Here is a 23,437-nt window from a genome sequence, read left to right as displayed (position 1 = left end):
ATCAGGTTATCTACAAGCCGTAAATACATTGGGTTACTGGAAACTTAAATGGAAGTCTAAAAAACATAATACTTAGAAAACTGGAACAAGTCCAGAAAAATGACACACACCATTAGTGAACAACTTAACATTGAATTATAACAAGCTGCATTGTAACCAGACAGAGAAACATATACAAAGTTGTACAAAGACAAACGTGTGATTTAAGCGACACCGGTCAATAAATCTTAAAACCAAGACAAAGGAACTACGACTAGAAACACTGCAAACGCGATCAGCCTCTGTGCTCTGCCTTCCAAATGTTGGCTTTAGAGCGAAAAGCCACTTATGAGCGTAATAGTGCTGCAAACAATCAATGTTTAAAATAGCAGGACTGGCGGGCAATCGGACACAACCTTCATTTTATGCACTTCAGCACAAAAAAGCCACTTTGAAGCGTGGAAAGAAATCGATAAGTAGGCAATAACCTAATACCTATGTTTTCAGCAAGAGCACTTGCCCCCCCCCGGAAAGAAGTTAATTGTTCAAAAGTAGCAATTAAGAAAGGCATGCCGCCATGTTCGTACCACGATAAAGTAAAAGGCAGCTGTTACGACAGACCGAGGGGCTGATTAAAGCGTCATAAGTGGATACAAGAATTCAACAAGAATGCATTTAACGTTCGTTTGCGAAATGAAAATGACGCCACATGGTCTGAGATTCCCCGTAGATGTTCTCACGGCGCCAGGCTTTTGTTCAAGGTGATGAATCTGCTGTCTGTGTACTGACCAGCGAATCAAGAGCTCTCTAGCGATGCGGCGAGCACAATCTGAGGTATGCAAGGAGGAATATGACACAGCAAAAACTAGTCTTTGCTTTCTTTTAGGAAAACTGTTTTCTCAACCACGAGACTGCAGAAAATGAAGGACAATACCGAGCATCAAACCCACGTACAAGAGCTAATCAAAGAAAGGCAAAAGCCAATACACAGGCACTGCAAAGAGAGTACAAAGGGAGATTCTGAGGTTCTAACGGCGGCTGGTATGAAGATGGCTGCCTTCCACGTTGTTGCGCCGTGTAGAAGCTTACCAACATTTCAGAGATGATGGCTGCCACCAGCAGGGTGATCGCCCTGATTACGTAAGTAGCAGCATCTCTGAAACGTCGGTCACAAAATGCGAAAAACAAATAAACCTTCGGAAGAATCAGTAATGCAAGTTTCTAAAACCATTTCCACGAGTGCTGTTTCTCTGTGTGGGTAGACTTACATGACTTAAGTGATCAATCCAACTCGGCGGTCACCATACATACAAAACGTACATCGCCTACATAATAACTCTGGTGTTGTCACCTTCTCTTAGGAGACTGGCTGAAAAAACCTTATTTCTGCATATCCATACTTTAATATCGATTGGCGGACAGTCGAAAAGAACTACTCATAAAGAAATACAAAGATTTGTCATTCGTTTACACAATACTCAATTTTCTTAAAGATAACCAACATTTTTGTCGAATTCGTACGCATCCTTCGAAGTTTCTATAAATACACGACATATTTCTTGATACGAAGTTCTACATTAAACTGCACAATGGCTGATAGCAATAGCAACATCCAAATACCGACATTAAGAAAGCGTGTTCTATGATATTATGTAGTTACTTTTAATCACACAAGATGGCACATTTTCAAGACGTACGCGGGCTGCACAAAACCTCGGTAGACCGCGAGTTGACAGTACAAACCAAAATAGCGCGCTGTTCACACTGATAACCACTCCTTCCATCACTTCCCAACGTGTACGGGCAGTGACCAGTCAGCCATTCGGGTCTAATAACAAGGTCGAAGAACTGATAACGGGAGAAGGCCTATGACTGAAACTTTTCAGCACTACAAAGCTTCCAGGTTAAAGACGTCACTGGCAAGCAACACGACTTGAAATGGATCGCAGCCAGAGCCGAGATGGCACTGCATGCGACTTTCCACAAACTCGATTCCTCTTCCTACAACAATTAATGATTATTAATGGCATAAGATCGTCATATGAAACCGGCCTATTATGTAATAGAACTCAAAGCAACAGTGTATGTCAAGTTCATTTTACCCTCTTCTTTGGTCACCTCGCCCATAATCTTTTCTAGACTCTAGAGCAGTGGTATTCAACCTGGGGTACGCGAAGACATCTTAGGGGGTACGTGAAATTTAAAAAAATATATAATATTTTATTATAATCACTGAATAATCAGTAATGTAATTTATTTTTTTAATTTAGATGTAGATTATATACTATGTATAATTTGAATTATACACCAACAACTTTGGGGGTACAAAGGTGAAGAGAAATTATATCTCGGGGTACGCGAACAAAAAAGGTTGAATACCACTGCTCTAGAGGCTTGACAAAAAACTATAATTTGGTCGCGTAGTACGCATCTTATATGGCAGGTTTACCACATTAATATGTTACTTTATATTGCTTACGTTTCACAATTAAAACAAAACTTTACACACTAAAGTGGCATATTTACAACAATTCGGCATCATAAAATCAATGCTGAACCGAAAGTTCGAAAACTCACTTAACACGCGAATATGTACGTGCTTACTTTGCAAAATCGTTTACTCAAAAGTAGCGTAAATGTTTTGTTATAAGATATGTTAGATTCTCGTCCTTTCTGAACAAGCAGTAAGCCCACCGTAACGCAGCCTGTTCGACACTCCCTCCACCTCTTGCGCGAGCAGTTTCTTGGGAAACCTTACGTCAATGCCTCATTCAATGGTGAGACTGGTTAGTTAAATCAATACACATGAGACTGGTCGGACTTGCAGCACGCAACGAAAATGAGAGACGCCATAGAAAATTCTAAGATGATAAGATCGCTTGGGAGATCTTAAGGTAGGTATTAATACTGGCCTTGAAGAAATACAGTATCGATGAATCACATTTCGTCAGGGTATTCTTTTATGAAATGCGGTAATAAATGGATTACAGCAAAGCAAGGAATCTTTTGAGCAACTGCATTTAATATGAGCTACGAGTCAAGGGATCAAGATGTATGTCAGTAAAATTAATTTGAGTCCTTTGTAAGATGAAGTTCATCTAAATCAGTGGTATTCAACCTCTTTTGTTCGCGTACCCCCTGATATAATTTCTCCTCAACTTTTTACCCCCAAAGTTGTTGGTGTATAATTCAAGTTATACATAGTATATAATCTACATCGAAAATAAATTAAATAAATTACATTACTGATTATTCAGTGTTTATCATAAAATAATATATATATTTTTTAAATTTCACGTACCCCCTAAGATGTCTTCGCGTACCCCAGGTTGAATACCACTGATCTAAACCACATAATACTCAAAATTCTATCCATACGTCAAAGAGAAAAGCGTCTACATAACAAAAATCTGCCGACTGATACTCTCTGGAGAAACAATCGCTGTTATATCATAATTACGAGAATCACTGAACACTCTGTGGACTCAATGGTACATCAGTTTATATAGAGCACAGCTAACACAGTCCTTACTGAGAAACTAACAATAGCTTAGCTAATAAAACAATTACTGCTAATCATGTAACCCTAAGGACCATCACAACATTCAAAACAGCTTGCTACTGAACCACGTCATAATTCAGATAAATCCAGTACGCATACTAAGAAACCCGTTTCCATTTTAATATTATACTCCCATCTACAAGTAGATCTCCCAATTGACGTCTGCCCTTCAAACTTTCGATCGACAATGTTGTATCTCTCAGCGATCTGTAAGCAGAGAGATGTAGTCTCTTTTGATATTAAAAATCACACAAGACTGAATCATACGTGTGCCGCCTGCTGCATCTACGAAATTCTTTCAATAATCTACTGCATATCTTAAGAGAACGAGCAACAAAGCCAGAAGTTTGAAGAAAGAGTGCAGAAAAACCCACCAGAATGTATTACATGCAAATGAATCATAAGTTTACCTGCGTAATTTTCGGTTACTGTGTCAATTAGTACCAACGCGAATAAAACCCTTCGATAGCGACTCAACTGTTCCTTTCCAGCAGCTACTGTCGTCTGTGACGGGAAACTACGTCATGGCAAACAAATACTTGTGTTGGATCACTTCCAATTCTTATAATCACGTTTACCTCACATTCCACTGGTACCAACCAATTAACTCTCCGAAAACAGAACAGGTTCAACACTAAAAATTATCTTCTTCTTTTTCTGGTTTAACAATGTTTGTACATTTTCCAGTACCCTTTACGGGTCCCCAACTTTTCAGCTCACTTGATCTATGGACATTTTGGTAGACTCCCTGGACGAGGGATCGGCCCGTCGCAAGGCCTCTACCTGTACACAAGACAACACAACACAGAAAAACATCCATGGCTTGAGTGGAATTCGAACCCACGGTCCCTGCGACCAAGCGGCACGAGACCCACACCTCAGACCGCGCGGCCACTGCGGACCCCACTAAAAATTATCAAATACTTAAAATTCAATATTCTAAATTATATTTACAATATTATACCATGTTCATCTTAACCTTTCAATTAAACTGTTTAGCACGGGTACCGTGGTCAAAATTTTGTAAGCATTTCTTGCCTCTGCCATCTGATCAGTAGATAAAGCCAATCTTAAACTCGTCAATTACACTGTACCAATAACGTGTGGCCCGTACAACTTATAAATTCACCAATTTCTGTGATTATATTCGAGTCCTACTCTAAATATCCCACGGCCTTGCTCTGAGGCTCAAATAAACCATCGTAACTTGCGTAATGCAGTCTTGCTCAAAGGTTGAGGTGAGACAATGCACCCGTACAGAAATTAATTCCCTACTTCTAAGGAATAAGAGGATGCTGGGTGAGCCTTGGTTCTTGCAAATGGCAGATTTATAATTAACCATGAAGTGGGTTGTGGAAAGAAAGTAATTGTTCAAGACGTGTGGTTTCTGCGGCAGTGAAGATGTTGGCTGTAAAAACTGAGGTGTCAACACACGCGTGCGCACGGCCTCCCAACCCAAAAATGACTTTCGACACAAACTTCAGTACTTCTGCAGAAAGGCAGAATAAATTAAAAATTGTAGTCTTTGTTATCAATTTTTAAGAGAAATTCACTTTCATCAAACATAACTGAACCTGACTATACAGCGTTCTCCCTAATGGTATTCTTAAGGTTCTTCTTCGAATTCGTCCCCCGTGATGTACAAGCGTCCATTTTTTTTACAGCCCCAGCATATAATGGCAGCATCCACAAGGGACTACAGCAACTTCTTTCTTTATGGTTTTCCAACTCCATCCACTATCATCCCATCCGACGGTTTACATCCTATGCTGTTTAGAACAAAGTGTGATAAAGTGTAATGAAACTAAATCTTCGATCATATAATTCAACTTCTGAAGAATTCGGTCGTTATGACATACAGACGGAAGGAGAGGCTCGGCTGTATGACGCGACCCCTTTCACGCTGTTACGAAATTCCGCATTCTCACAGGGTCAGGGACACTTTCAAACAGCAAAATCGATTTTCCCTTACACCAAACTAAATTTGGAACGACAAGAAGTCACTTATATTCAGGTCGATTTGCCGACGAAGATGGAGTAAGCAATTCGTGTACTGTAAATCCTACCGACATTCGTATTTGATAAAATGGTAAACTGTTCTAAAATGGCGATTCAGGAATACGTGAGAAACAGCTCCAAGTTCGGCAAGAGATCTTGGTTTCGTGATGTTTTACAACATTTTGTTTCACTCTGACAGTGATTCTGTATTGAATTCGCAACTAGCACCTGTCGAGACAAATACATGTGCAATGTTCTGCTGCACACTTGTTACAAATGAGCAATATCGGCGAGTAAGATATTTTGATTCAAACTGAATGAACTCTGAAACAGGAACGCACGGCGACGAGTACGATGACGACTGCCTTCTGGAATGATAAGCCACGCAGTCTGTAGATTCTGACGAACAGTGAGAGGGGTGTCGTCTACTGCTGGGCAATCATGCTGATGATTGAGGCAGTAAGCACCTATTAAACGTTGATCAATTTGCATGCAACAGACAGCGCGGCGCAAAATCCCAGAAGACAGCCATCACATATTTACGTGCAGTGAAAACTTTCCTTTCCTGACTGAGGGCAAAATAATATGGGGGTAAGACGAAAAAATTATTACATATTTAGATAAGGAAATACCATCAACCATTTACTACGTTTCACATGTGCATTCATAGATTAGAGGGGCTATTCCGATCACATACTCAGTTAAATCAGAACATGTTCAGCGTTTTGCAAATCTTTCTAACTGTATGTATGTATCACGTGTTTGGAGTGACTTACATAAAACTAGGATGCAGTAAAGGTTACTTACCCGGCATTTTCTGTTGCAGCTGTGGGCATGTGGTGGACATCTACAATGCGAACGTCAATGGCACCTTGGTGACCTTAATCAAGTGTTAAGTGGGAAGGAACTGTTTTTAAACCTTCCCACAACCCCCTTCTTTAAAAATTTATGTCGTATTTCTTCCAACGTTACACTTCTTCCTTTTTGAGCACACTCTTACCACACCAATGTAGTTCTTTTCACTTTATATTCACTTGTTACCAAGATGGTATTGCGAAAAAATACTTTCCTACCAACTTCGTACACTCCTCGCACACTCACACAAGGACGCCAGGCGCCGCGTCACATCCGACGACCCGATTTCCAAAATCACTGACCTCAATCTCCAAAGGTACTGCGCAAGGCATCTATTAGGTTACCACATTAGACGAACAAAACACTGTGTCACACTAAATACCACAATTTTCCGCAAACATACAACGGGTCTTCAATAAATTCTCCCTGTCAGAATCCTTCACTATTACACGTATTCTTCCTGGATTCCACAAAAGCATCCTTCTACACACCAAATGTAAAGAAACAGCAGAATAAATCCAAATTCTGACGGTATCTATGCGCTGTGCCACAGGCACATGCAAATGGAAGTAACAAAGTGTAACCAAATTCCAGTGCAAACCACAAAATAATGATGTTACTGAGAAAATCACTTCGAGAAAGAAAAAGCGACAGTCCGTACACAAATTCACAACAGCCTCAGTGACGACTAAGGACAAGTCCTAACACAATAAGTTAAACGCTGTATAGCGAACAACATGGCGGCACAGCATCTCGTCTTCAACGTGACACACTGACGACACATCCCACGTAATTCTGATGACGTAGTTGCCAAGACGACAACAATTCCAATGGTGATGCCATTAGCTGGGGCACTGTTAATGTCTTTATACCCTCCAAACAAATAACATCCAAGTTCCAACTAGATTTAACACTTAAAACTTATGGTTAGGAAGATGATACTGAGTCTGGAGAACCAATGAGATACTTTTAAGACATAAACAACTGTCCGGCGTCATGACCATCGCAGGGCCGCCATAACAGACGCAATTACCCACCACCATTTTTGTTCCCGGTCTAACTCTGACTGACTGCCTGCCTGCATCGAGGCAAAGATCGGAGGAAACCTACTCGCTTTGCCACAAGGGGGCAGCACTAGCCAGACGACTTCTCACAGACGACCCGACAAGTCGGCAGCAAGAGTACAGTCTCAGCGGCAAAAACACAACTCGTTGGGAACTTCACGATAATACAGGCAATGGTTACAATGCATTTGAGTTTCCCCGTTATGACGGGTTAAGGCAAGACAGTTCTGCACAGCGCTAGCCAGACAACTTCTTACTGACGACCCGACAACGCGGCAGCAAGTGTACAGTCTCAACTAAACAGCAAACACAACTGGTTGAGCATGCCATGTGAATATAGGCTATGCTTACAATGTAATTTCAGTTTCACCGTTATGACGGGCTGAGTTAAGACAGTTCTATACATATCATCGTACTACTTTTCTATTACAAACTTCCTAAGCATATATTCTTCCATAAAGCATCCCCGAGGTCTATTACAAATTCCTAAACAAACTGACTTCATGGAAGAAAGATTTGAGAAGCAATTTCCGACTCTCATGGAACCCGGTTCATTGCCATTTTCACAAATAGCCCCACCCCACCCCCAGCCCTAATCCTATAAGATGGATTTTAATATTATCCTATCATGCCCCATGAGATGTGGGACACCCCTGACCAAGCAGCACAACATACACTCCGTCCTGAGTTCGGAGCTTTATCTCTGACCGAAGAGTTCCTACATTTCATCCATCACATCCATTAGCAAAAAAGCCTTTGCCAAAGAAACAGAGTACTGTGAGACACGAGCTTGACTGACGAGCACGAGCTACAAGGCTTCGCTCGTACAGAGTATCCTCTACTGCCTTGAATATCATGAGTCATTAGCCTCCCTTCATGACACGTGAGACAGTATGTCATTAGGTCTTCGAACGTCAACTACTTATACAGATAATGATGGAACATATTACAGTGTTTTATTACAAAATTTCGCAAAATGGGGTTTCTAAGTGACAAGGTATCAATTATTTCACACCCGTTATAAGGAAGCACGCTGTAGACAACACTTTCGTCTGAAGAATAGTTGTCCTGACAATGTAACAGTTATCACATACTAATTGCGACGAAGTACCAAAAGAAATTGAATTACATAAACAGATCACAATATGATGATTTTGAATCATGTTACAATACAAAATAGCACCTCACTACAAAGAGTTCGTACGTGGCACAAAATTGACAGTCCTTACCCTACTGAATATAATCTAAAAACGAACTATGCATACCACAAGCCTCGTGATCTATGCTATAGAAACCTGAACAGCTTCTATGGCTCTATAGAAATTCCCGTTTACCACATAAATCATCTCCGCAGGTCCAAATCGGAGAGTACTAAAAAAGCACGTTAAAAGTACTTCAATGGTTTCTACTGCCAACAGAAATTTTCGTAAGAATGCGTGCAAAATTTAGCGTATGTGGACAACTGGGCATTCAGAAAATGTTTCGTAAGATGGCATGTTGACAAAGCCCTCATTCGTCCGTAAAAATTTTGACCAATCATCGGGTTCTAGATCACAATTAATTTAAGAAATATATGGGGGATATATATTATCTTTCAGCGAGCTAATTTTGGCCGTTTTGATCTTGGAGATTTTTATCTGCTTGTGAACTGCATAACCAGCATAATAACTTTTTCCAAGACCCATCCTGTTCCAAAAATGGTGATAAAACAAAATGCATGTACGCCAGTTCTTAGATGCACATCGCAGAACAGAAAACTGTACGTCAAGATGAAATCATCTGGTACAGTATTCTGTGACCCGTAATTTTACCTCTGCAGATAAACTGCAACACGAGACGTCTGTGGCGTTCTAGAAAGTACAGAAGCCCATTTCTTATTCTGTTCTTGTACAAAATCAACGAGTAACCACCGGTCTAAAGAAATACTCACCTGTATTATCCTCTGCTGGGTTTATTGGGAGAGGTTTCACCTAGCAACGTGTAAAAGACACAAATATGTTTTGCTTTGGAACAACCACATATAATGGGCTTGTTTTGATACACGTTACAGACAGACAGGCTCTGCCATACACTGACACAGTCTACGACTTTTTTTCTTACCAATATATAGACGTTAGCACTTTTAAAAAGAAAACATTTCTCAGAAAATTCCCACAACCGACATTTATCCTCCACCACGCGCGTTACGTGCTCAGTCCGCTCTCTCACAGATCCGAACAGTCTCTTCATCAGCACCCTCTTGTCAAACACCCTCAATCCACGTTCTTCCCTTGAGGCGACAGACTAAATTTCACATAGAAAGCATGGGAATTCTCAAGTGAATGATAGCAAACATTTCCAGAATTTAATCTCTTCGTTCCGTGACTGTAATTCGCGCAGCGTAAAATGCCAGCCGTACTTTAAAATATGAGTCGTGGAAGAAAATGGAAGGAAACGGAGTGGCTAATCTGAAGGAAGAGTCTACGGAAACCCACGATAAACTTCAACGTAGCCGTTTTGCGGACTGAGATCCACTCCTAAGAATTGCATAATATAAAGTACAGTGTTAACCACCACATAGCAGCACTCGAATCAAATTGACTCATTCCATGAAGCAAAGCCCCTTCTTTCTTGGGGAAGTAGTGGGTCAGATATGTCCCGCGCCATAGCCGCGCGGTCTGAGGCATCATGCTTCGGACCGGCGATACAGAATGCGCGCTGGTTCGAGTCTCGGGGGAGAAGAAATTTTCTCATGAGCTTTCGACCGGTGCCAGCCCAGCATCGTGAGGAAATTGGGGAGCTACAACGGGTAGCGTAATCCGGTCATGAAAACTAGCAATGGCTGGGGGTTCTTCGTGCTGACCACACGTCACTCTATATCTGGTTGTATGATCGTTCACCTCTGCTTTGGCATGTGAACGTGAGGCCAGCAGTCAAGCTAGTCGGCTTTGGCTCTCTGGAGCTGTTACGCCACGGATTTTAGTGGGTCAGATATAGACAATAATTACTTTGCCTTCTAAAGGGCCGGCAGGATCATTAACATATTTATAACAGCCCGACGCAAATCCAGATGTATAAAATCCACACCCTTACAACATGCTTATATTAACAACAATTTTAATATTATCCTTTTCTATGTCCAAGACTCCCAAGTGGACTCTTCCCTCAACTCGATACCAGTAAGTCTGAAGGTAAAAGGCAAATTTCTTCCTGTGCTAAACTGACCACCTATAGACGAGTGGATGTATAACTCCACGCATTCTTACCTTAGCACTAGATGGAAATTTTGTCAGTTTCACGTTCAGACCGCTTTGTTCCGGTGAATAAGCCCCAGGTACCTGCTCGACAGGGGGTAGGGCGGATCCCAGATGCAATACAGACAAAGTGACGAAAGGATAGACCTCTGCCCCTGTCGAGAAACGATCTGAGGTTATCCAGCCCGTAGCCTAGTCAATGTACTGATTGAACTATTGGAAAAATACGACCACATTAGGACGGTCAGTGATTCAAAATGCATCAGTAGCCACTGGAAACCAAACGCAAAGGACAACAGTAAGACCTGCAGTAAAACATTACACACTGTCATTTAAATTCTTAGAGATATCTGGAAAGTTACCGTAAAATGTTCTGAACAAAGACACCTTTGTCACATCTGAAGTGAACAAGACTATAACCGGTATGTCAATCACCAACACGGTCATTAGTGTAAAAACGTACTTAACGAACTGGATGGAAGTTACGTACCAGCCACGAAAGGCCAGGAGCTGAGAGAAATGGAACAAAGGCCTGTTTACCATTCCCACATTCAGATCAGAATGATAATTACGAGTCATGAAGTGGACCTACCGGGATTCAGTAACACTACAACGCGTTTTCGTACCCTCTCGTGTAAAAATATAGACAGCCGTTTCCTGCACCTTCGTATAAGAAATTAATGAGTTCTGTTATCAATATTTCGTAACATTCACACCCGACATTAGTTTGGAGGAACTGACAGAAACTACCAAAAAATTCAGTCAGGATAGCCGTCTCCGGGTCGATAATCGAACCTCGGACCTCCAGAATAAGAGGCACAGCAGAGGAAATCGTTTATCTGATGTTTTCAATTCCCGGCCGGTCAGTAATATGATTCCCCTGCTTGTGGGAAGTAGGTAGAAACCTACTCTGTCCGGCCCAAACGATACAGCTATCACTTATCACTAATTTATAAACGACGATTACACTTACGCACTACGCCATCTAATCCCCGTACCGACCTCGAATCCCAAAAACTGCCTTCCCCTTACCCTTCCACCAGTAATTTTATACCTCACTCATATATTCCCCTGTTACCTTCGAACATGGGGTGAAGACCGTCAAAATAATATCCATTCGACTCTTCGCTTGCTTTCCTTTAATATTTAAATTTTAAGATCAGCGGGTTATTAGGCCCTGCCACCTTAGCCTGCAGGCGAGCAGGCCGGCTGGCGTCTCCCCTTCAACCTTAGCAACGAGAGAGAATTTACCAGAAGCCAAAGCTCCTACTAACATCACGGTGGCACGCAAGCCTTCCCGTTATTCTTCACGTAAAGGTACAGCAGCACAAATTGTAACTTCTGGGTACTTTGCTGGATGTTCACGATCCGACGGGAAGGAAAGAGAAATCTATGTAAATATCTAAGAAACATAAGTTACATACAATAAAATCTTCTCGGGCAATCAGCCGCGTTAACTGGTTACCGTAATAAACCGACGTTTCGGAAACAAAGTCTGTCCCCATCTTCAGGGTTCTGATGTGACTGGATCCTCGGAAGTTTATTTCCGAAACATCGGTTTATTACGGTAACCAGTTAACGCGGCTGATTGCCCGAGAAGATTTTATTGTACTCGCCGCGAAAGTCTCAAATCCTGTAAGTTACATAGCTACATGCTGTGCAATTTTCATTCCGTAATAAACATAACCTACACGTAAGACAGAGTTATTACGTCCATTTTGCTTTAAGTTTCTTCTACCTAAAGAAGTGTATCTTCACTGCAAATAGCACAAGACTTCACAATGAACTTAGGAAACAAACATCAAGTCTGTGGTCAGTCACAAGCGGAATATCAGAATCATTCATGAAATACATATGGATCGCCATTCCGCAGTTTCACGGCACTGAAAGCAAAGGAAAATCGTTAAACAGCAGTCAAAACATGCACACGACTATGTTTGATATTATTACTAACGGGGTATTATTCTGATAACTGCAGTATACAACGAAATACGACTTATGTACCAAATTCTTCCATTATATCTCTCTAATTTCGGCTTCATGTGGAGAAACACAAGCTCAAAGGCCGCATTCCATAACAAAGTACAGGAAGAAAACAAATTAGTGTTCCCATTCCTCAGAATAGGATCTGAACAAAACTGGAATGGAACGTAATCTATTACTCGAATGCCTGATAACACAAAGCATGGAAGCTACGTAGCTGGGAAGTGATCTGAAAGCCAAAAGTTCTCTGGTGGATGGCATACAGAAGAGTCTAAACATTATCCTGTTTCAAACCGGTTTCCATTTAACACAGATACTTTCTTTCAAAAACCTTTACTATATACCACGTGCATTTATGTAACCATAAAATAAATCACAGGTAAGAAATTTAGTGGCTTACTATATATAGCCTACACAACACTGCCACTAAGTATAGTATATATCCTCAGTTCTATAATCTTTCTTGTTTCCGTCATTTTTCACGTTCCTCCCTTTCCTTCTACCTCTTCTCTTCTTCCTTACAATTTGTTTCTTTTCCGTTGGTCTAGGCAACACGGAGTTTTCCTCCGGGGGCTTCCCCGGTTTCTCCGTAGCAAAAAGTAAAAGTAAAGTTTGTCCCACTATACGCCATGTAGGCGTTTGGGGTGAGTGGAGGTATAGCTCCTCTCTTCCTTGACCTCGGCACTAGATGGGGGTAAGTGGTCAGCATCACGCCCCGGCCGGCTTTACCCCCGGGAAAGGACCCCGGTACCCATTGTAGAGGAGGCTGGGTGGGCCCCAGAGCCTGTCTGGACGCAGAGGCTAGAGGAAAAATCCTCTGCCCCCGTCGGGGATCGAACCCCGGCCGTCCAGCCCGTAGCTAGTCACTATACTGACTGAGCTATCCCGGCTCATGGTTTCTCCGTGGCATCCTAACATTTACTCCATACACACAGAAGAAGGCAATGGCAAACCACTTCTGGATCATCTGCCAAGAACGTATATGAACAGGTCCCAGTCCGAGAAAAGGATGGAAGGATCCTATTCATATGGACCTGTCGTCGGACAGAACACTAAATAAATATAAAAAACCATTAGAAACCCATTTGAGTATTCTCATATTCTATCAAGAATAGAGTTGGAACATGAATACTTTAGAGAATATTAAATCAACAATGAATAATATTCTTCTATTATGTAAAATTATTCATATTATTTCAGATTATCCATCCTGCAATGACGATGATATTGTATATTCTGACCACAACAAACAATCGAATATCCCAACTGCATCCCGGCTTTAGTATTAACATTCCGCTACAAATCGACATTCTCGCAAGACAGAGCTCTATGAAGTTTTGTTCGCAGAATTATGCCAGGCATTCAAATAATTAGATTCCATTCTGAGCTACAAGAAAGGAGAACGGTGTAAAATAGTTGCAATTTCAAATAAAACGCAATATCCTGCTCTGCCTGCCGCTCAAGTTGATACAGCATTATAAAACAATTCCTTCATTCCCTCTGCTCAAAGAAACCAGAGCGAGAAGCAAACAATTACTGACCTACCTACATAGAAGTACGAACACTATTGGTATTCATGCTTGTCATGAGACTGTCTAGAGGTGCAACTTCTGAAGATGTGGCCCACTGGAAGCAGATCCGACCAGCACCGACTTTGCCCGACTCCCTCCGAATAGATCAGTGTGTGTAACTGCCCATCAGGGGTAATACAGTATATTTCAAGGGATAATGAGCTGGTCTGTTACACGCGCGTGCACACTTGATACTTGAGTAAAATCAGCAACAAAATATTTATTTAAACGATATTTTATGAGGTTCTTTCCGAAGTAATGTAGTAGCACTGAGCATTGCGGCACAACTCGATCTGACTTGCAGAAATACGTTCAAACCTGTTACCGACCAGCTCTGATGAAACACACTGGCAAACCAAAGAAAGTTCTTCGTTTATACTCAACTGAATTTAGGACTACCATAAATCAGCGTTCTGTCTTTTGCCTTCAAAATTATAATAGAGAAGAGTAAACTTTTCTCTGCAATAGGTGATTAAATAAAAAATACACGCTGTTACTTAATATAACAATTTACAGAGCAACGAGCCATAACGTACAATGTTATATTAAAATTTCAATTAAGGTAATTAATTAGCGATTTACAATATAAAGATGCAATCTGTAATGTGTATTTTGAAGCATTACTGACAATTCAGTTAAAAATCCTCAAAGTATTCCTTGCAGTGAAGTATTTACAACAAAGCATGAACGTCACTGTACGCAGATAAATGAAGATTTTCCTCTCCGAAAATCTAAACGAAAAAACTTCAAATCGCAGAGAATCCCATCAAACCGTGACTGCTTTAAACACTGAATTCTGTTCTGGAGAATAACACGCGAAAAAATGGAGCAGGTGTCACTTTCAATTGTCAACGTAAAAGGGAGCATTTCTGAGATGGACGAAAACATTTTCGGCGGAGAATTTCCAGAGACGAAAACTTGTCCCAACTTTGCACTTAATCAACAGATGCCTCCAGCGAACAATTACCTGTGTGCACTCGGTACGTAAAAGTTGTCTATGTGAAGGAGGAATTCTAACAGGAATTCACTGGTTATCGCGAGTAAAAGCTTTAAACCAAGTCTCAGAGCTAAGAGAAGAAAAATCAATGCTCTCCGAAAAGGAAAGAACAAGAATTGTCGGGGTAAATAATGAACCATATGATACATTACTTCTTAAATAGTATACTTTGTAAATGCGTTTGCATAAATGCATCAGATAAACCTCTCACCACACGGAAACACAAAGTTGCTTGTTAGCTTCCCAGTTCAAGTTTTACCGGCCTAACGCTGAAGGTGGTGACGTATCACGTATTTGGAATTGACAACTCTCCTTGAAAAGATAAAAATCAAATCTCCATTTGCTGATGACATCATAAGACAGTACAGAAACCATCAGCGGATGCTCTCGACAAATAGAGCAGGGTAACATGAATGCAAGAACTAATTAATGTTAGACTATTTATAGTAGTACATAAAAGAATTCGAAAAGAAGAATATCAAGGCAAACGCGGTGTTGCTTCGTCTGTGAGAACACAGCATATTTAAAGCAAATTTTGAGGAACCTGATCCAGCAACATTTTGGAGAAAACTTCGTTTACAGTACTCGATTCTCTCTGACAGAGCTCTCAAACTTCTAATTGCATTTGGCACTACGTTTCGCTGTGAGCGATGCTTTTCTACAACGGTGAACATTAAAACGAAGACAAGTAGCGGGGTGGATGTTAGTCACAACTTGAGATGTGCATTAGCTGTGACAAAGCCTCGTGTCTCTAAGCTAGTCAAGAAAATGCAGTGGCAACCTTCACACTGAGAAATACTATTTGTAACGTGCTTTAATATTCTACATAACGAACCTTACGTGTTACGCCCGCAACCGCATTCTTAACTTCCTTTCCGAAAGCCATAAAACGTTTACCTGAAACAAAGAAAAGTCGCAAATAAAACTAATTGTATATTAGAGTCGTTGGAAACAACGTCGAAGTGTATTAACGTATAAGTGTAATTAACAGTGTAATGATACGAATAAACCCATTTTCTCAAATCAACGTCTGTATCCAGCGACTCCTTTCCTAACACACGGTGCTTCAAAACTTTCGACCTAAATTTCTTCCAAATTCGTGATTGTTGAAACCCACCGAACTCTCCCAACACTAACCCTCCCCCCAAGAAAACATTTTCTCTCTTGATACTGCAAGCGTTTTCGTGTGCTCACAGCCATTTTCCATGAACACCACTAATATCAAACATAAATTAAGTGATCAAATCAAGGACACTACAATGGGTTCTGCATGTAACACGCATTTGAGACATGATAAATGCACACACAATTTCAGCTAAATACACAGAAGTATGGTTATGTAAGTAGGTTCGATATTATAATGGATCCTGCAGAAACGATGAGTGAGACTGTGGACTGTTTTAGTCTAGCTCAGGATACTGTTCAATGGCGGACTTTTGTAAACACAGTAATAAACCATCGGGTACCATAATACATGGAGAACTTGAGTAGCTGAGCCACTATTAGATTCCCAAGAACGATTCTCCTCCATAGCATCAGTTATCTCACGACAGCGAGAATGAGATGATTGCGTTCTGGGTTGCTGCGCAAAACAGTCTGGTAAAAGTTTATACGCGATTACTTATTGCCCCGATGATAGAAACACCAAGCAGCTCTGAAACGTCGGTAAACTTCCACCTTAGTATACGGCGTAACAACCCAGAAGACAAATAATCCTCGACATCACTTGCTCATAATAACAGCCTTCAATTTATTGAGACATTCATTTTAGTTTACAGAGCGACTCTCGTGCACAGACGCCGCCAAGTTTTAAGTGATATTCTGTGACGAAGAGGCAATAATTCTTAACACCTCGCTGACTTTTCATACAATATCTGAGAAGGAAACGAATATAAAAGACAATATCGACTCAGAACGCACGTTAACATTACCACTGCCTTCTGCGAGCTGGAGGAATTAATGGAAGAAATAAGACGAGAGGCAGGATCCTAAGTAAATAATTAAAAACGCTTCATTTATCATAACCAGCCAATGAACAGATGGTTCAACGTCCACACAAAGGACCACGGCGACAGCGGAGTTGTAGGGTTGAAAAAAGTGGAAGTAAATAAAAATTCAAAAGAGGACAAAAAATACTAAAGTTAAGCAATTTCAACGCCAATAGTGGAACTACTGTCTCTGCAGGCAGTAATTCAAGTCCTTTGATTATAACATCATTCATTCCCTTTAGATATAAATGATAAAACAATATGGCTCCAAAACAATCCCTTCGGACTGCGCTGAAGAACATTTCAAAAGCTTCTACCGAGACAATTTATTTTCCGTCGTCGAATAATTTAAAAAAAACACCAAGTTCACTTAAAAATACAATTCTTTTATCATAATCCGAGCAAATAACCTCAAACAGAAAACCGATTACTTATATTCGGAAAATACCCGGTTCGAATACCAGCTACTACAGGATAAGGTTCAGTGGCGGGCTTTTGGGAAGACAGCAATAAACATTTATGTACAATAAAGGGCAGGTAATTTATTGGCCAACTGAGTAACTATCAGCTCCTCCAGGAGGTCTCTGCTTCATGGAGTTAGTAGCCACATGTCCTATCGCTCTATTCATACTAAATATCACAAGGAAATGGAGAGGAAACAAAAGACAGAATAATTAAATACCTTCAGCATAAAACATTCACATAAACGACTCCACAAAAAAGTTTTTCTTTAAGGAGCTCATAGGTGTTTATCTAATAAACAAATTCCTCGCATTTTAAGGAACCAAAATACTACATACTCACAGGTTATCACGTCTGCAAAAGACCGCCGATAAACATTACCCTGAATCAACTGAACCCAATCCCCACCGATACATCCTTTGTCCCCAGAACAAATTTACATATTATCTTTAGGCCTACTACTCTCAAGAGGTACGTTCTCTTCAGGTTATCTGGCCAAAATCTTATACGTTGGGTGTCTCATTACCTGGCCATCTCACATCTCTTATCGCGCTGATAATACCTGGTGATAAAGTACTAATGAAGCCAATGAAAATACATGTCAAACCCCAAAATGCAAAAATATATATAACTGGAACTAAGCAACACCTTACTGAATCTGAGTTCATGTTCTGGAAATGAAAGACTTTGAGAAAGAACAGCAAACGCACACAACAGTCCATGTGGCAGTAATGCGAACCACTGTGGGCAATAAACTCCAAAGGAAATAATTTCCGACATAAAACGTATAATTCAAATTACATACAACAAGCAGATATCTCTAATTTGCATATTCGTACGTATTACTTCCATGGGAAAATTATAAAGACGTAGGAGTAGATGGAAATATGAAACTTGTGATATAGTACTGCATTCTAACTGGCCTCTATAGGCAATTATAGGTCCGACATTACACTTAGTTGCAGGTTCAGTTAAATATCAATCCTTTAGAATACTAACCAGTCGCCACAGAGTGAAACTACTTTTTAAAACACCGTGTAATTGCCATATCAACGGTTAAGCTGGTGAAAGAATCCTCACAAGAAAAAGTACAAACCCTTCAAAGCTAAAAAAAAGCATCAATGTAGGCGAACACGGTCAGTGCACGTACATTGCAATTATTTACCATTTACAGTTTATTTAAAGACGCATTTTAAGTAGCTCAGAAGTACCTGACTAGCTCAGGTTTCTTGGTGAGATTTTAGGTTCTCACGAAGCTAAGAAGAAGACTGGCTTTTGGGATTCTGGGCCGAATAGACTGGTATAAGTATACCGACGTTTCAGAAATGCTTCCAACTTCAATCATTTGCGCGATAACCCATCGCCCAGATAGAGGCAGTAAATTACTTCTGAAACGTCCGTCAATTTCGACCAGAATACACGGCGCATCGTCTCAGAAGACAGTTTATCTTCAGTGTTTCTTGGTTATTGTATCCGCCAGTGGTGACCACTCACATGTCACGCTCATAATAATTGCTACTCCTTGCTTCAACCTAACATCATTATCAATTTACTGCTTTTCTCTTCATTGCACTTCATCCCCTATTATAATACCCCCTTGTGCGTCAAGGACCCCGGCATCTCCTTATCAATTTCGTGTACCCTCATCCAACTCAATCCCCCCCCCCCCCCCAACCCTCCGAGTGATGCAAGCCAATTATTCTTTCTTGCACATATAACGTAAGAAAGCATCGATCAAACACTGTTCCCTTTACTTTGCTCCACAGCAATATCCTTACTCAACGTTAAATTCGTCCCATCGAGCTTTCTTTGACCTTTTATTATCTCCCTTCCTTTCCTACTACTCATTTACTTGAGTTAGCTCATAGTTATAATTAAAAGCGCATTGATACTTCAAGCTGCCCACTGACGTCAATACAGCGAACTGCAGTTCCGCACCACAAAATGATTAATAAAGGTTGAATCCACCCCAGATATTATTAACAAAAAGAACTACTTAAGAGAACGAAAGTGTAAATACTTTCTGAATTTTTTTTCAAATTACGATTAATTGAAAACTAACTTTCGAGGAAACTACTTTGATGAAAAGCAGAAAACAGAGGAAGTTACATGACATGAAACTTTAATTTATACACCTCACTTTAGCAGGCCTGCTGATAGCGTAATTAAATATAGAAAGGCTTTGAAACAGAACGGCGAAATAACTCCAATGAGGAAAACAAATGAGTGCAGCACTTTGACAAAAGTCCTAGACGGTGACCAGCCGCAAGAGCGAGGCATAAACGGGATATTAAAAACAGATTTTAGTCAACAAGACTGAAATAAATTGGCACTCCGTAACTGTGATGTTCAAACCCGTGTTCAAATAAAATGGTCATTGCAAAATAAGGTAATTACACTTGAGATAAGTAAGCCTACTTTGTGTAACACTCTATTGAAATGGTCAGTGTTTTGGAAAACCTCTTTTATGATAGCCTTGTACAGCAACTCTGCACAACTTCCCGTAAATTCTGAATCTGTACTCGAATAATTTCAGCCTCCTCTACAATGGGTATCGGGGTCCTTTCCCGGGGGTAAAGCCGGCCGGGGCGTGATGCTGACCACTCACCCCCAACTAGTGCCGAGGTCAAGGAAGAGAGGAGCTATACCTCCACTCACCCCAAACGCCTGCATGGCGTATAGTGGGACAAACTTTACTTTACTTTTTACTCGAATAATTTACAAGTCCAACAAAAGTACTTATACAAAGACGCTTAGGCTACCTCTAAATCTTTTCGGAGTGTAAGGGAGGACGCAACGTTCACTTCTCCGTCAATGTGGCCACAGCTGGAAAATGGGATCCATGACGCGCCAGCCACACACAGGTGTCAGCAAAGTCCCTTACGTGGAAATTGACAGACACTGAAAGAATGTTACAAAACTGCATACATCCACGTACACTGTTCAAACCAGGACCCCTAACGAACTGTTCGGTTAATGATAAATTATTAACTGCTTTCAGAGTTTATTAATGGCGTTTTATCAACTGCACAGGTTAGACACACGCTGATTGTCGAAATGTGGAGCACATCTGGCGGCTCAGAAATGCTTACGTAATTTTATTCGGTAAACCAAAAAGCAAGATACCTGTTTGGAGAATCTGGTGTAGATGGAAGGGTAATATTGAGCTCTATCTTAATGGAAAGTCAGTGACATTGTGGACTTCAATCACGAGAGGGTACAGTTGCAAACTTATGTGAACATAAAAAAAGCGGAATTTACTAACTGAGCGACTACCAGCTTCTACGGAATGCCTCTGGTCCCTGGCATTGTATAGTTTTCTGTGAAAACATGTGTACAAGATTTGGAAAGGATCTGAAAGGAGTCTCAACGTTCGGTTACAGCCTTGAATATATTGAATAATGTGGAACGATGTGAAAACATATAGCCGTAGACTATTTCATGACACTCAGTATTTGACTGTGGGTATTAATGAAAACAATAAAGGTCTATGAGGATGGCTTAAATTCGAGCCCAAGACGCACACATCATTTAGCGGACAATGCAAGGCTTCTCAATAAACCTCAGCGGCATGCACGGTCTCTGTGTTAGTAAAATAGATTCGTGGGTCATGGGAAGTGGGCAAACAGTTATAGCCTGTGGTTAATTAACAGCCATAGGAAATAAATTCCCGTTAGAGGCTGCTTTGTTGATTCTATAAATGTACCTTGGAGGAGCTCATGACAACATTCCTCGTTCAAATTACACGATATGAAGAGAAGAGGTTCAGCCTGTTTCTTAGGTTTCTGCTGCTCAGTTGAAATTGTAACATCTATGTTCGGGTGTTAGCCACGTCGAGTGTTGAGTAAAGCAGCGTTTCGGCTGTCACTGTAGTTTCCATCTTCGGGGCGAATGTGTAGTGAGGGCGAGTAGAGCGAGGACAGACAATAAGTGGCCACCTACTATTTATATGAAGATTTCTGTCTTCTGGGTTCTTGAGCCGTGTAGTGTGGTCGATGCTAACCAACGTTTCAGATTAATATTCATCGCCCTGATGACGGAGGCAGTATGACCTCTGAAACGTTGGTAAACATCTACCATACTACACAGCGCAACAACCCAGAAGACAGAAATCTTCATACTCACCGCTGTGAAAACCTCAAATCTTACATACTATTTATATGTTAACATTTCGCAGGTTTCTCATCTAATCGAAGATGAATAATGATTTTCTTTTTATACGCTGCTTTGTTAAGTTTTTCAATAAAAAAGTGTTCAGATACTACGTTAGATTTTCCTGTCATTCTTGAAGGGCAATTTTCTAGTTATATGTAAAGTGTATATTAAGTTATTCAGTCAATACAAAAACTGCAGTAATACTGTTGCTCTGTTCTTAATGAACGTCGGTTAAGAATAGCGTTCAAATAAAACTTTTAAAAAAATAACTATTTTCAACACAAGTCTGCCTACTCTTATTGTATTCAATTCTTACACTCTGCCAATTTTTATATCAATTAACAACGTTGCTTCAGCCTCACTTTCTAGACAGCGTCGAACAGATCGAAAGATGACTAAACACGGAACAGATAAGAATTTTAAAGGAGGCGTTAGTCACTTATTTCAAGAAATTATCCCGACTTGTCTGACAACTCTGAACAGAACCTGTCAGTACATCTGTATCCCGGACGAGATTAAAACCGTCTAGAACAATTATTCTTAACATTCGTCGTCTTGTCTTAAGAGGCTTTATGTACAAAGATATCAGTAATCAATTTTATTAATTATGTAAGCATACTATGTTACGCTAAATGAAGTATCAAAAAATAAAGATGTGAAAAAATGGATTCAAATATAAGGTATAAAATATGAAATACATTAAATAAGTAATAATACATAAAGTAATCTTAAGATGTAAAACAACAAAAATAGTAATACACGAAGAATATTAATAATGACGACCAAGAATACAAAAGCACTGTGATAACACGTTTAAATTATTACATTTAATTGTTATCAGGGTTGCCGGCACTGTTCCTTACTTCCGAGTGTTGAAATTTTTGTTTGAAACAAGAGGCAGTCCCACATTCCCTAAGTTAACATTGGCCAGTACAACTGATAAACTACTGACCCCAGAAGCAAGTTCACATACAGGAACGAAATGTTGCATCCAGTTCAAGGGTTATATATAAACTACACGGATATCTTAATCGCTAAATTTTTGCAGACAGGAACAAGATATTCAATTAATCCCCAAATATTTACAGTTAACATCACTAATATAAAGGTTTATTTCCCGGAAAAAGGCATGTCTTTGCGTACAAATCAGAGTGTAGTGTTTTAATCATTGCACTATCTGCTTCAAGAAATATTTTTAGATAAAAAAATTCGGAATTCAATGTTTAAACTACCGCATACCTGCGAAGTAAACACGGAAATCAAGTACAAAAAAGCGCTGACTTCCTTCCTTATCATGTGTTGGGGTTATTACTTACCAATATAAAAAGCAGTTGCCATCATCTTTAAGGAACTACCTGAAATTTTCTGGTCAGATAACCTAAAGGGAAAAGAGTGGTAGCAACTTTAGCGTGACGATGGGATGATAACACTGTGAAATTTGAAAGGTATACTCTCTGAACTACACTGGCATTCCAAAAGTGTTCTTCAAACCACATCATGTAGGTCATTGTTTCACTGATGCAACTTTCTGCAACCTTCCATCTTTCCACAAGTCTCCACCTGTCAACAGCTAGGGTGGATGGAAGTGAT

At 40.3% G+C, this 23,437-nt stretch overlaps 1 protein-coding gene across 3 annotated transcripts in view; it reads right to left on the bottom strand.

Moving 5' to 3' along the window:
* tai (basic helix-loop-helix family member taiman) overlaps positions 1-23,437 on the bottom strand; it is a 443,569-nt gene that overhangs the window by 217,658 nt on the left and 202,474 nt on the right. The window contains exon 1 of one of the 3 annotated variants that reach the window (XM_087352649.1): positions 6,347-7,462. The exons of the other annotated variants lie outside the window; for them this stretch is intronic. Within the exon in view, the coding sequence (XP_087208775.1) occupies positions 6,347-6,375 (29 nt within the window). The 5' untranslated portion in view covers positions 6,376-7,462. Of the gene's footprint in view, positions 1-6,346; positions 7,463-23,437 lie in introns of those variants that run through there. 3 annotated transcript variants of the gene reach the window in all.

Source organism: Zootermopsis nevadensis, unplaced genomic scaffold (genome assembly GCF_977971745.1).
Source record: "Zootermopsis nevadensis isolate Lab colony 2312 unplaced genomic scaffold, Znev_1.0 Znev_ptg000021l, whole genome shotgun sequence".
Lineage (NCBI taxonomy): Eukaryota > Metazoa > Arthropoda > Insecta > Blattodea > Termopsidae > Zootermopsis > Zootermopsis nevadensis.
This window is presented reverse-complemented; position numbering and strand designations above follow the sequence as displayed.